General features: G+C 39.4%; 9 protein-coding genes across 9 annotated transcripts; 3 read left to right on the top strand and 6 right to left on the bottom strand.

The window, feature by feature from the left end:
* Positions 1-133: 133 nt before the first annotated feature.
* Positions 134-1,051, bottom strand: PHB2 (prohibitin subunit PHB2; the record flags this gene model as incomplete). Its single annotated transcript, XM_018130271.1, has 1 exon — positions 134-1,051. One exon carries the CDS (start codon positions 1,049-1,051, stop codon positions 134-136), a length of 918 nt encoding a protein of 305 aa, XP_017985633.1.
* A 368-nt stretch (positions 1,052-1,419) lies between these two features.
* On the top strand, positions 1,420-2,109 carry NAS6 (Nas6p; the record flags this gene model as incomplete). The annotated part of the gene is made up of 1 exon (XM_018130272.1): positions 1,420-2,109. The coding sequence occupies one exon, from the start codon at positions 1,420-1,422 to the stop codon at positions 2,107-2,109; it is 690 nt and encodes a 229-aa protein (XP_017985632.1).
* Positions 2,110-2,218: 109 nt separating this feature from the next.
* PHO81 (Pho81p) lies at positions 2,219-5,560 on the bottom strand (the record flags this gene model as incomplete). The annotated part of the gene is made up of 1 exon (XM_018130273.1): positions 2,219-5,560. The coding sequence occupies one exon, from the start codon at positions 5,558-5,560 to the stop codon at positions 2,219-2,221; it is 3,342 nt and encodes a 1,113-aa protein (XP_017985631.1).
* Positions 5,561-6,231: 671 nt separating this feature from the next.
* Positions 6,232-6,615, bottom strand: AW171_hschr2143 (HBL268Wp; the record flags this gene model as incomplete). Its single annotated transcript, XM_018130274.1, has 1 exon — positions 6,232-6,615. One exon carries the CDS (start codon positions 6,613-6,615, stop codon positions 6,232-6,234), a length of 384 nt encoding a protein of 127 aa, XP_017985630.1.
* A 429-nt stretch (positions 6,616-7,044) lies between these two features.
* Positions 7,045-7,398, top strand: CWC25 (U2-type spliceosomal complex subunit CWC25; the record flags this gene model as incomplete). The annotated part of the gene is made up of 1 exon (XM_018130275.1): positions 7,045-7,398. The coding sequence occupies one exon, from the start codon at positions 7,045-7,047 to the stop codon at positions 7,396-7,398; it is 354 nt and encodes a 117-aa protein (XP_017985629.1).
* A 230-nt stretch (positions 7,399-7,628) lies between these two features.
* Positions 7,629-10,250, top strand: RTT107 (Rtt107p; the record flags this gene model as incomplete). The annotated part of the gene is made up of 1 exon (XM_018130276.1): positions 7,629-10,250. The coding sequence occupies one exon, from the start codon at positions 7,629-7,631 to the stop codon at positions 10,248-10,250; it is 2,622 nt and encodes an 873-aa protein (XP_017985628.1).
* Positions 10,251-10,412: 162 nt separating this feature from the next.
* On the bottom strand, positions 10,413-11,081 carry MIC26 (Mic26p; the record flags this gene model as incomplete). Its single annotated transcript, XM_018130277.1, has 1 exon — positions 10,413-11,081. One exon carries the CDS (start codon positions 11,079-11,081, stop codon positions 10,413-10,415), a length of 669 nt encoding a protein of 222 aa, XP_017985627.1.
* Positions 11,082-11,372: 291 nt separating this feature from the next.
* Positions 11,373-11,693, bottom strand: AW171_hschr2139 (HBL272Wp; the record flags this gene model as incomplete). Its single annotated transcript, XM_018130278.1, has 1 exon — positions 11,373-11,693. The coding sequence occupies one exon, from the start codon at positions 11,691-11,693 to the stop codon at positions 11,373-11,375; it is 321 nt and encodes a 106-aa protein (XP_017985626.1).
* A 406-nt stretch (positions 11,694-12,099) lies between these two features.
* On the bottom strand, positions 12,100-14,199 carry AW171_hschr2138 (uncharacterized protein; the record flags this gene model as incomplete). Its single annotated transcript, XM_018130279.1, has 1 exon — positions 12,100-14,199. One exon carries the CDS (start codon positions 14,197-14,199, stop codon positions 12,100-12,102), a length of 2,100 nt encoding a protein of 699 aa, XP_017985625.1.
* Between the last annotated feature and the right edge of the window lie 8 nt (positions 14,200-14,207).

Below are 14,207 nucleotides of genomic sequence, written 5' to 3'. Positions count from 1 at the left end.
GTCGAGGGCAACGGATTTAGAATTCATATGGGGAACTGGATCACATATCAACTTAGAATATATGGTCAAATACATAATGAATATTTACATGGGTTATAACGTTTTTATTAGCATTTCTATTATGGTAGACAGTTCATTTTTTGACTCTGCTGTCAGTGATAGTGTTCAACAAGAGCGCCTCATTGTCAAGGATGACTCTGTTTGGAGAGTTTGCCAGGATTTGGGAGATCTCTGCAGCAGTTTGTAGTCTCTTTAATTCGACGTAATCTCTGGACTTCTTGATAGCCTCACCAATCAACTCAGCGGATCTGGCTTCACCTTGAGCTCTCACAATGGTTGCGACCTTCTCCTGCTTAGCCTTGTCAACCACAATACTGGCTCTCTGTGCATCTTGTTCTGCTATCTGTTTTGCTTCTACAGCCCGTGTAAACTCTGGAGAGAAGGACATGTGCGTGATGGAAACATCATCTAGCAGTATGTGGAACTTGGATGCACGACGCATTAGGTTGTCTCTGATTAAACGAGAAACAACGTCTCTCTGGGTAATTAATTGGGAAGCATTGAATTGTGCAACAACACCTTTTAGAACTTCATTTACAATAGATGGCAACACTCTCTCATCGTACTCAGGTCCCAAAGTACGATGTAAAGTGGTCAAATGCTTCACATCAGGTCTTGATAGAACTCTACACGTTATATTAACCATTTGCAAATCATTAGTACCAGTTAAAGACGCAATGTTGCGTGGTTTTGAACGGACATCATACAAAATTGGTGTCTGGAACCATGGAATAGCAAAATGTGTACCTTCATTTAGAACATTTTGTTTAACACCAGTAAGTCTTGAATATAAAACAGCACGGTGACCACCATCAACGTTGAACAGAGAGGAGTTTACAAGCATTAAACCACCACCGAGTAATACTAACCCTCCAATGCCCATAGAAGCGCCTTTTGGTGGTCTTGCTCCCATACGGCCATTTCTTGAACGTGCAAACTGTGCTTGTACAAGCCTAGCAAAACCTTGTAAATCGTTTGGATATCTACTCATATTATCAATAGCAACTTCTAATACTAGCTTTATGCTTTATAAGGATAGGTTTATATTCTTTAAAGCCTGAACGACGTTCAGTTAAAGGGGGAAGGTTTTTCGCCACCAACATGGTGAAAAAACGGATATCAAAATCACGTGACCAGAATTGTCTTTTAAGCTAGCTGATTATAAGACTTGTAGAACCAGGAATCTACTTTAGGGGCTTGTAATTGATTATTTTGACGAGTTAGCTTTTTAGGTTTCTGTTTTTTGATGTTTTTTATGTTTGCAAGTCAAGTACTAATTATTATTATTTGAGGGATAACGCTAACCTACCATAACATCTGACGTTAAGTTTGAAAAGAAGAGAAGTAAAGAGTCCTGGTATGAGCGAATTTCCATTGCATGAGGCTTGTATGAATGGAGCCTATCAACAGGCGGTTGAGTTACTGGAAGAAAATAGCTCATTGGTAAAGGTAAGCGATAAAGATGGCCGGTATCCTATACATTGGGCGATTTCATTTCAACATGAAGAAATAGTTGACGAATTATTGTCTCACATGAAGAAAATTGATTTGGATTCTTTGGTAGACGACTCTAATTGGTCGCCCATTCATATTGCTGCTGCTGTCGGTAACTATTCCATTTTTGAAAAGTTGTTGAAACATGATATAGCTCCCCTACTGGATGAATGTACTGCGCAAGGGACAACACCATTGCATTTGGCATGCTCAAAGAAGCACCTTAAAATTGTTGAGAAGCTTATCGAGCGCGGTGCTTCTGTTAGGAAGAAGGACAAGAAGGGGCAATTGCCTCTCCACAGGGCGTGCGCAATTGGTGCGAGCGGGTTAGTTAAGATCTTATGCGAGTCTAAGTCACCTATTGATACAAAGGACAACAATGGCTGGCCTCCGTTGTTCCACGCACTATCCGAGGGTCACGGGGATATTGCTGTCATGTTGGTTCGAGACTACAATGCTGCATGGGAAGATGTGAAGAGCAATGCTGAAGAGACAGCTCTTCAAGTTGCGGTTGACAAAAACGTCCGGGAATATTTTGTTAATAACGTCAATTGAATGATGAGAATATCATATATATATATATAAATCTTTAATGTTTTTGGTATTTAAATTGTGAGTAATATAGTTATGGTAATTTAAACAGAGACGTGACGAATTTGCATGATCATTTAGAGAGCGCCCTGAATTCCAGCTCGGATACGGTATTTATTGCACTTATGTCAGAATCGAGAAACTCAAAAGATTCCCGATCATCATCGGGTAGTTGAGAACCTATTAACAAGAGCCCACATTGCTTGATTCGTTCAATTATTTTAGGTGTAATCTTCAGTAATTCCAGAGGAATACAGATACCAAGCAAATTATTATTCGCAGCAAAATTCACAACTTCCCGAATCGAACGAGAGCAGTAGTCAGTAAAGGATACTGCACTTGGGTCAGCAGCTAAGTGCTTTAGGTGATTTGAAGTTTCTTCGACAAAAACACCATCCTCCTTTTTTAATCCATTCATTCGATATATAACCGGGTAGTTAGGTTGCTTCCAGTTTAATATGGAACAAAGGAGAGCGTTGCAGGATGAGAATACAATTGAACGTGTGTGCATGTTATTGTGGTTCAAGTATCGCATATGGCAGAAAGTGATTAATAGTAAATTATCAACAAATTTGTTGACATTAACGAGAGGAGAAACATTAACCGGGATAGTACTAATTTCCGCTGGTGTTGGAAAGTAAACATGAATATCCATTTTAATATTTGGATCGGTTTGGGCCAGTAAAGTATCAAGGTCCATATACCGGTTTCGTAAGAGCTGCTTTAGTTGATCAACAGTCTGAATTTTCGGTATATCATCGAGCTTCATCTTACACAGGCTTTCCAACTGTTCTGATCTTATATCGTTTAGGAAAAGGTTTACATTTTCTGAGATGGCAATAACCTTGTCAGGAGCTGCTATAACTTTTCCGTCACTCAAGATAGTGACCATAACGTTGACGAACTTGCCAGATAATGACGATGATGTGACAAAAGGTTGGCGAATGGGCCCCTGCTCTCTACTAGTGGTAGATTTCCAGTATGTGTCATACTTGGCAATTTCCAAAGGTTTACCATTGTATGGAAAAATAACCTGGTAGCATAACTCTAAAGTGCCGACATACTTCAGTCTAGAATCAAACAGCGGTAAAATTACATGCCCGTCGTTATAATGTTGATTATTAACTTCGCGAAAGATTGAGGACATTGCATTGGTCTTAGCAATGAGCCTCGTTCCGAAAGTTGGAAATACTTCAAAGTCAATAGAAAAACCTTCGAGTTTGTCAACCTGGAACATAATTACTCGATCTTCATAATCTTGCAATGGCAACAAGACATTACGAGGAATGATATCCGAAAAATTAGATGTCAAAGTCACCCTTCCAGGTTCCGACAAAACTATTTCGTCCTCCTTATTAATCTTGATTGACTCTTTCCCTGGTTGAAACACTATTTTCACGAATATCTTTTGTTCCAGGAAATTATGCCCATATTTCCTTAAAGGAATAATTGGTGGAGGCAGTTCAAAATCTGGTATGTCACCTAACGAGTCTGAACTCAAACAGTCATTAAATGATATTTTTAGTTCCGGGATTTTCGGAGACACGGATGAGATGCGTTTTTGAGTAGAGGATTTCTTTGACCACTCCAAAAGGATATTCAAAACTGAGAGGTTACCTTCCCACAAGGCATAAAATAGTGGTGACAAATTATCTTCGTCAACTACATCCCAATTAGCCCCATGGTTTAGAAGTAGCCGGACTGTATCACTATGACCTTCCTGTATTGCATGAAAAATCGGAGTCCATTTGTTAAAATTATCTACACCGTTAGGATCCGCACCGTAAGTAATTAACAGCTTAATCAAGTTCTCATTTCCACCATTTTTAGCTACAACATGCAAGGGACACAGGCCTTGACAATCTTGTACATTTTGCAGGTCAATATTACCGCATTCCAAGATCATTTTCGCAGCCTGAAAATTCTCGTGAGCACATGCAACGTTTAAAGGGGAAAATTGCAGTTTATTAGACTCATTAGCTTCCGGATTGGGATTGACTTTGGCATCAACTAACAAAAGCCTCGTTATATCGACATGATTCTTGATAATTGATAAAACCAAGGGTGTTTTTGAGTCTGTGTCTGGAATATCAACCGAGTCTAACATCCAAGACTGTATCAGAAGAGTTGCAAAATCTGTTTTCCCTAATTCACATGCGTAGTGTAGTGGAGTACGTGCATGGACATCTTGGGCATTCAGTAGCTTTCGTAGCGTATGCTCAGGAATAATGGAATTATGATATTGTTGTAAAGCCTCATTTAATATGAAAACCCTAGATTGTGATTGGCAACTGGCAGCTTCATGAAAAACGTTCCTCCTAGAGAAAACCAGATCGTCATCTTTGCATTGTGTGAGATCAATACGAGCTTTTCCACATGTAAAGAAATATTGTAAAGACTCGTCATCAATACTGCTGGTGACTAAAAGTGAAAATATTTTAGTCAGGAGCTCCTTTGAAATTAGATCCTTGTCTATACCTTCTTGATGAATTTTATTAGCAACGAAAGATTGAACTTTAGTTTCAACAAAGGACTTTATCAGTTGCTGCTTTAGGTTCTGGTCATTTAATTTGCTAACATGTAACACCTCCATGTACCATCCTTCGACTTCTAACTCAAGATCAGCTAGATGACTCACAGATGCGAACGAGGATTCTATACTAGAATTGTCTTTTAAATGCGTCGGTACGAAAGTAGGAGTCGTTACTAGGTCAAATTCTGTTGAGGGGTCAATATGGTAATTACGTGGCTTTACAATTGACGAAGTACTAGTGTCAAACACAGATTTACTATCATCGTTACTGACCTCTTCCAACTCAAGTAACATAGACAAAATCTCATCATTCCATTTTGAGAGTTCGTTATGGGCAAAAACCGGCTGCACAGATACCACAGTTAACAAATAAAAGTCCTTTGTATGTGAGTGCGATCTCTTATCCCATTTTTTCAGAACCTTGGAAAAGCCTGTCCTATTCAGCTCTATAAATTGCTCCAAATGAGACAAATCTCTTTCAAACTTCTTTATTCCATCCCTAATTTGGCGATACGAAGAAACCTGTTTGGAACTTAATCTACCCTTTTTTAAGTAATCCTGATATCTTGTCTGAAGAATCTCGAACTTAATTTTTATGTCCGCTTCCTTCTCCATATAATATTCATTTACCTTTTCCAATTCCCTTTCTAACCTGAAAAAAAAGGACACTTTATTACTTTGTAAGACCTGGTAAGATGGAAGCGACGGTGTCTTATTACCCATGGATACGTCATCCTCTTGTGAAGAGGACACTCGATCTTCAGATGCCACGGGAACCGATAACTGTTTCAGCAGTTTCTTCAGAGCCTTATAGTTTATAAAGTGCCCATTGTATTCAGGTAGCTCCAACTGTCTGCTTAAAAGATGTTTACCAAATTTCATCTTAACCCTCGGGTATAGTTGATATACGTAATTTTAAAGGTTTAAGGGGTCTATTTTAGTAAAACCAGGATATTGAATGAAAAAAGCAAACAAAATTATACTTTCTCGTATAACCAGATTTACCAATAGGAAGACTTCCTACCAACCTTGGATTATTCCTTAGCCTTAAATGTGGTTAAAGCACTGTTCTACCGCGGAACTTTTTATCGGGGGTTCTCTAAATTTTTTACGCTTAATGCTTTCAAATGTCTATTGTATCGTGCACGTGCCCTTTCAGATAACTTCACAATATTTTTAATTATTGAAGAACGTCAGATTACCAGTTTATATCCCCTAGAGAAAAACCATAATTAACCATAAGTATTTAGATCAGTGTCCATCGGATTTTACCGCTGTTGTAGGATTCACTCAGTGTCCCCAAGTCAAATCATACAAAGCGGTTTTAACTGACGCGTACATTAATAGCACGTGATCTAACTTCTTTCCTGTATAACCACTCTCAGATATCATATCACTGAAAATCAGTTTGATCAGTCGATCATAACCTTCAGAGTGGTATCCTTGAGCCTCTATTAGAGCTGTTTCCAGGCGCATTTTCTCGTGGAAATGCTTATAGTTTTTGCTCTGGTCGGGATATTCCGTTTCTTGGTTAGCAAATGTAGCAACACTAGTTACGTAGTATCCATAGCGAAACTTTGTCTTTGATGCAGCAGTGTGGAAGCTGTATTCAGTGGAAGTGCGTTGTTAGTATTATGGTGATTATTAATTTTTTTTGTTAGTTTTAATAATAGAATTGACACATACATCTTAACCCAGAACCAGAGAGGAAATTCAAGGTTCAACAAGTCGAAATTTATTATATTGTCTTTAGAGACCATAAGTGAAGCCTGTTTCAATAAATCGCAGGCTGCAGAGACTAATTTATTTTGTATTTTTATTTGAGGTACTTGTCTAGAGTCAACTTGGGCTTGTTTAGCAATATCGTAAACGTCTACGACAAATACTTTGACGGTTGTTGTTAGATTTTCCACGCTGCTTACTTCGACAATATTCATATTTTATATTTAGTTAGTTTGTACTGGTTACTTGTTTTATGCTGTTTGGTTTAGTGTTACGATAAGTAGGGGTTTTTAAGTTTTTAATATCAGCGGCTATAACGGACAGAAAGTCGCATCGGTATTAATGTCTACATTTTCGGGATGGATCAAGATTCGAACCTGGGTTCCGAACAGAGTCCAAACTACAGCCAAATTGGGCTCTGACAACTACGCCACTAGCTTTAAAAAAACAACGGTCTCGGAATTGAGATAGTGGTGCTTTAACCAAATGTACTGGTGGTGGATTTCACTAACTAAATATATGAGATGTTAGACATCTATAATGTTAAACAGGTACAAGCCGGGATACCAGAGCCAGAGCACGTTAGAGGTAGTTAGAGTGATCTAAATTTGCATACCATTGAAAATAACAGTTATATTAGCATAATGGATTTGAATTTGCTGAAGTCATGGAACCCGCAGCTCCAGAAGAACAAGAAGAAGGTACGAGAGGTACAGCAGAGTATGCTCAAGAGGGTACACAAGCCAACAGATCTAGGCGATTCAAAGACGGGCCTTGACTGGATGTATGAAGGACAGCCCAAGCCACAGCCTAAAGCTCGCAGGAGAAGAAATAAGAAGAAAAGCGCTGCCAAGAGCAAGGAAGATAAGCAAGAAAAGAACTCAGGTGATAAAACAGAGCTACGACCACCTGCTACGGAAACTGAGAAAACTAGCGACGAAAAAGAGACACATCTGGAGCAGAAGGAAGCCGATAAACCTAAGTCTGCTGCAAAATAGGAGTTACAGTGCGCTTAAATTGCATCTAGTGAATTTTGATTGCCCCAATATATAGATGTTACATTGCAAACAAATAACGTGTTTTCTCACAGTATTTTGCATTATTTTATCGGAAGCTCATCTCATATACATAATTCACGTAAAAGTTAAATATTTAATATAAAAAAACGCGAACAAACTACTTCAAGAACAACAAAATCATCATAAAAGACGCTGCATCGGGTGCCACGATGACCGCGTCGTCCTCTATCTTTAGTTCTCTCAATATTCTAGTAATAGAGACTTCTTCCACTGGAGAAGATGAAACTGAGTCACTAATAGCTTTATTGAAGAGAAATGGTGCTGTTGAAACTATGCGATATCACGCCACAACTGATATAGAAATGACTAAACAGGAGTTCCTTGATAGATTTCCGATGCATATACACTGTGTTGTGTCAAAAGATATCCATTTTCCATTTTATAGGTTGGCAGCGTTTGATTTCCTGATTCCGATAGTGACGCCAAGTTGGGTTGATGCATGTATACAGAATTCAAGGCTGATGAGAACAACTGGATACTCTCCGGATAGTGAACATATATTGAAAAACTGTTACATTTACCTTGCCCGACAATCGCTTTCGATATCTGAGTACCAACTTTACATCTCACTTATACTGTATATGGGAGGTTGTTGTATGGAGTTTTTATCCACAAAGGTTACGCATATCATTACAATCGATCCCAATGATCCGGCAACATTAGCTGCATTGAAGGTGGACAATGTCAATATATCTTCCGTCGTGCCTAGTTGGCTTATTAACTGCTTTATTAACGGTAAGCAGTTGCCAGAAGGTAATTATACATTGAATACGGATATGACAAAGGAAGAGGCCGTCGAGTTATTTGAAGAGAGTTGCAAGGTAGAGAAAGAACACTGGACCTGGTCGTTTGATTTTTTAAAGGATCACCGCATGTACTTATCGATGAATCTTGCACTGAAGTCCAAGTGTTACAAATTCCTAATACAATTTATTGAAGCCATGGGAGGAAAAGTTGTTCGCTATATAGATCACCAGGAATTTTCAATCGATTCTGCAGATTGCTTTCTGGATTCCGACACTTCATCTAAAGACTATATGTCAGCCAAATCACTGGGCTTATATTGTGGGAATGTAAATTGGTTATTTTATATGCTATCGATGAGGAGCTTTGTTAGACCCACTACCAAGTTGCTGTTATCACCAACAAAGCCAAAAATATTTACACGAAAAGAACTCATATTAACGTACACAAACTATCTTGGGCAGCAACGAACCTATATCCAAAGATTGGTGGAGGCAGTTGGCGGCGTTGCCACAACTGAGTTATCGAAGAAAAACACCCACCTAATATCACTGTTTGCTCAGGGCAGGAAGTTTGAAACAGCACGGAAGTGGGCAACATGTGTTGTTACGAATCATATGTGGCTCGAGAAATGCTATAAAACAGGTGAAAAGCTTGATGTGAATTTACCAGAGTTTGCTCAGATCCCCATCCCCGGAGGAACGGCTAATTACATGGGCCAACTAGCATTAGAAGAACCACACATAATTTACACTGTAGAGGAGCAAACGGAACCTAATTTCACCCTCACTCCAAATGCACCTGAAGCAATTGTAGCGAATACTGATTTTATAACTGATACTCCAGTTATAGAAGAACCTACTCAACAGGGAGATAGCATGGCTTTGGAAGCGGATGATAAGGACAAAGAAAATGTAATATCTACTATTGATAAACCGAAAAAAACCTCAAAGGAATTATCGCCAGAGGTGCAAGGCTCACAGCAAGATCAAGATAGCACGGGTGGTGGACCAAAAAGTTCTGCTATCTCTCCATCTGCCGAAAAAGAGTTGCTGCCGAAGATTAGACAACCTAATTCCTATGCCAGCCAATTAGAACTATGGGATGCAGACTCATTACCTTCACCATCTAGTTCTGGACGGAAGGCTAAAGCCAAAGCTGCAGAGAAGCTTCACAGCGATATGGAATCTCTTAATGAGTTCGTTAAAAGTTCTAGAAAGAAACGTACTGCCGATTTACTACCAGAGGAACTAGAAACTTTAAAAAAGCGTAAAAATCTAGCTGCAGACGCACAGAAATTACTGCTTCAGGTCCAGGTACCGAAGCCTTCTAAAGGGCGCGGTAAGCTTCCCTACGACATAAAAGCGGTTTGTACTAATTGTGGCGATGACATAAATCAATTGGATAAAGAAATTCTTCGGCAACTTGGCGTAGAAATCCAATCAGAGATCTCCTCTAACACCAATTGCATCATAGCTTCGAAAAAGGCCCGGACAGCTAAGTTTTTAACTAGTTTTAGTTGTCGTCCACTGAAGTACGCTCTCACCCCATCGTTTCTAAATGATTTACTATCCATTGTTCACGCAGGCCTGGGAGGAAATGTACTCTTAAACTTGGATAAGTACCACATTCAGGACGTTGACCAAGAAATACTGAAGAAGACACACTCTCATGCAAAACTTTTTGAGAAGAGCCTCCTATCTGTAAATCTCTCTGATGATGTACCAGGAGGAGCAGAAGTTCTAGCTCCGATCCTCAAAGCTCACGGTATAACAAACGTTAGCGGCCTTCCAAAGAAATTTGAGTTTAAAGATATTGTACCTAATAAACTAGATAAACAGTACCAGTCACCAGACTACATGCTGATAGCGAATAAGGCTTCAGTCGCTAAAAAGTTCGCCAAACTGTGCAAGGAACACGACAGTAAAAGTAAAGTTTTAATCGTTGAATGGAATTGGTGTGTGAAAGCCATCTTTAGTTTAAATGTAGACTATACTGACCCGGAATTTGTGATTATCAACAAGTAATAGGCGAAGCACTATGAAAGCACCATGGAAGCACTCATAACATCGGAAAGATTATATTAATGATACATATGTGTATAAAATATATGTAAATAAGGAATATGTAACAATATTAATACCAACAGGCAATTGCGTTCGATTATATTAACAAAACCATGTTAATGTTCACACATTTAAACCTGTCCAGTCTCGGAAGACCTTTACGGACTTACAGTATGCATTCGTTGTCGTTCTGTATATGCTTGCGGATGTGTTCACTATTACTCCAACAGTCTTCTTCATTCCTACAACAGCCTTATCCTGGGATTCAACAAACCTAGGAAATGCGCCTTTCTCAAGCGCATAGCACAGTTCCTTTGTGTTCTTAAATGTTGATGGTAAGAAATATGAGAAGGCTCCAATACCTAAGATCATTGGAGCAGTAGCCCTCATAAACAAACCCCTATTCCTAGTTAAAACTTTACCAGCAAAACCGGATACCAGAACAGCCCAGAATCCGGGAACAAGTTCCTCTCTAGGGTCAGAATGAAGATTGGCAATAGCCGTGGTGATTTTTCTTTCCTTCTTGTAATATTTAGAAGAAATATCGTCTAGTTTACCCGTAATAGAATCAACGGTAGAAAGAACTCTACTGCGCATCATACTAACGGATTCCAACAGCCAAGTTGGCGACCTCACAGATATTCCATCAACGAACGTGTTTTCACCCAATACACCGGTAATCCCTTTTGCGACCTCCCCATTGGGTGCAGGCGACACAATTATCGATGCTTCAGGAGGAATTACCCCTTCGCCAACCAGCGAGCATTCACGGTAATAATTAGTACGACCCATAGTTTGTAAGCTGCTTTCTTTATACGGTATCACTACAATAATCGCTTCATTGTAGTTTAAGTCCACAACGACTGCAGAAGTACTAAGAAAGCTATCACGTGACTTGAACAAAAAGGCAGGGTAATACCCTAGTTGCTCAGTCGTACTTAGTGTCTTTTTTTTTAATCATGTGAAGTCATGAGTATCACGGCTTAAAATCATCGCCAGTTATTGATAAATAAATCTTTATAGTTATTATTAAATTAAGTATTAAAGTTCAATGTTTTCTTAGTTCATGAAGAAGTCTTTTAATTATGGATCCAAATTCTTAAACTCTATCAGATCATTAAGATAATCCTCCCATGGAATTACCCGTTCAGCCTTAGAGGGTAGTGGTGAAACACCTAGTAGTGAATATACAGAAGCAGCTGAGTCGGAATCTGTATAGTAACCAGCATCTGGATCATATAGAGAAGTTGTAGTTGCCGAATATGAATTAGTAGCTTCTGTGGTATCGTTACCTTTTTGGTCCTGTACTAAATAGAATCCATATTTTATTTTTTGCCCTGAACCTATGACGTCTTTTTTTAGACCGTTCCAGTTATATGGATCCAGAGTTGTATTGCTATACATTAAAGCTTTCCTTTTTTAGATTATTTGGTAGTTTATCCGTTTGTAATACACCTTAGAAGCAATTTGACAAACTTACGTGTTAAGAAGTTTGTTCTTTTTTATATGCCTATTTTTGTTTCAAGCTGTTGACATTTGGACGTCAGTGTGTCTCAAAGTTAATTGGTCACTGAAACGTGCACATTTACTTCGATTCTTATACTAACAGTATAATATGTTCACTTGCGTCCTTGTATAGGTTATTTACTATGTGTTTTATGGATAGTCTAAAAACTGTGTCAATGGAAGATTTGGCCCTGTCTTCCATTGTTTATTAAGAGTGGCTATCGAAAGTTAACTTTTTAATGGTGATATTTTTAAGATTTATTTCTGACAGGTATTTGGTACGGTTAACAACTGAAGTTGTGAGTTAGCTGAACCCAAACTTTTTGAAAAACCCCCCAATCCTACCTTTTTTGGTTCGTTTTTCTTCGCTGTTAGAAGATCCTAAACTTACAATATCAGGTCTTGTTGGTATACTTATTGAGTGCGAGGGTTTCAGCTTCCGACTACGGATAGGTTGAGCTTGTTGGGATGCTTTGTTTTGCTTTAAAGTGTAATTGCTTAATTCGCTTTCAGTAATCAGAGATTTAACCTTGTAAATGTTCGGACGGGTAAACGCTACCCTTGAAGAGCGCCTGCTGCTTCTAGAAGATCCACCGGAGCTATCTTGGCAGAAGGAAGCAAACGTTGGACTAGGTGGGATATAGCCAAGAAGATCAAATTGTTCACGCTTTGGGTGCCATTCATCAGATTTAGGAAAGTAAGCTGTTATTGATTCTGAATCTGAATTTTCATAACTTTGCGACTGGCCATGGTTATCACGCCCTGGCTCAAATGCAAATGGATTTCTTGAAGTGGCGGTGATGATTTCATTAAGTCGATCTAGTTGAACACCCTGTGAAACGATGGGTGAACTTTTCTTGGCGACGCCAATATCTTCAAGTCTGAGAAATTCGTTTGGAACAACCATTGTCGGAATGGGCAAGTGTTTTACGATATAATTTGGTAATTTCACTTTTCCATTGCAGAGTTTCGTATTAATATTAATGGAAACGGTAGAAATAAGTTGCAAGTGAGGTTTGTATACTTCTACCACCTGTGCCATTGACTTCTTTTTCGAATTCTCCTTAATAAACTCAACAGTTATCTTCAATATCCGGTGCTTGCACTTTTGCGCATAGTAGTCGAGAAGACTCTTACATCGTTCCTTGGCGTACTCGTCCAGCTCAAACGCTGAAAATGCCATACCATCGTTATGTTCAACTTGAGCAGACTCAGGAATACTATTACTACAAATGGGGCTTAATCCAGTGGGCCTGAACTTGCCCTGTGTTGTAGAAGACCTACGCGACTTTGGAGCTTCAGGCAGTTTAGAAGCTCCCTCATTGTATTCAGGAAGCCACGTGGCAATGACTAGATGATCACCATCCATTGCCACTTGATGAATATACCAATCAACAGCCGACCATGTGTGCTTTCTGCCGCTGATGTAACACAAGACAGTTCTCAGCATCTCTTCAGAGCCATCTTTGGCATGACTACTCACGTAGGAGTGAAATGCACTGTGTACCTTTGTACAACTAACAGCACGATATGGCACAGAAGGCCTCGAACGATACATACAAGGCGCAGGAAATAGATTTACTTTTTGGCGTAGATCATCTCTTTTGGTATCTGTCCCAAGGTACAAACTGCTTTGCTGAGAGAAGTCAAATAAATCAAGATCAAAGGACTTGCTACGGGGGGCAAGGCTATCTTCCAGTTCTTTGAGTTCTTCATCAGTCATCTCCGCATATGATTTTTTTCGTAAAGTTGGTAGCTTTCCATCTGGTGCCGTCTCCATAGTTTGCTTGCCACGTCTTGCCATTAACCTATCTTCCACCTCATGAATGTTGTTGAACCCAGCAGTCGTGTAACCCGCACGAAATCCTGAGTTCTTTTCCGTATTGCTCTTCGTAATCAAATCAAGTTGTCGTTCAATCTTAACATCAATGTCCGTTATGTCGAAATCATCAATATGCTCATCTATGTCCTTGTTTCTTAGTATGGACACTTCAGGTGGGGGTGGAAGCTTGGCCGTATGGGAGTGTGTTGGCGCCCGCGTCGAAGAATTACTCCTTGAAGATCCACCCAAATAAGACAAGGATCGGCGAGTGGCCTCAATACCTAGCCCACCCTCCAACATGTGTGTATATGCCTCTACTACTTCTTGCTGTACTTGCGGTGCATATGCAATATCGAGGTCCACAGGGTGTTTCGCAACAGAGACTTCATTGGCATCGCGCTCAGATTGCATATATGGCACACTAAGATAAAGTGGATTAAACTGGGGAGGTACGTGAATAAATGGGGAGCTAAAATCTAATGCATAACCTTGCTTCCTCATTTTCGTCACTTCCTCATCAACCACTGATGGAGATAAGTCTTCAAATGAGACATGTGGTAAATAGGACCCTTCTGGAGCCATTAATTCAC

The sequence above is a fragment of the Eremothecium sinecaudum genome, chromosome II, assembly GCF_001548555.1.
Source record: "Eremothecium sinecaudum strain ATCC 58844 chromosome II, complete sequence".
In the NCBI taxonomy this organism is placed as follows: Eukaryota; Fungi; Ascomycota; class Saccharomycetes; order Saccharomycetales; family Saccharomycetaceae; genus Eremothecium; species Eremothecium sinecaudum.
Note: the sequence above shows the minus strand (reverse complement) of the source record. Positions and strands in the feature narration are given on the sequence as shown.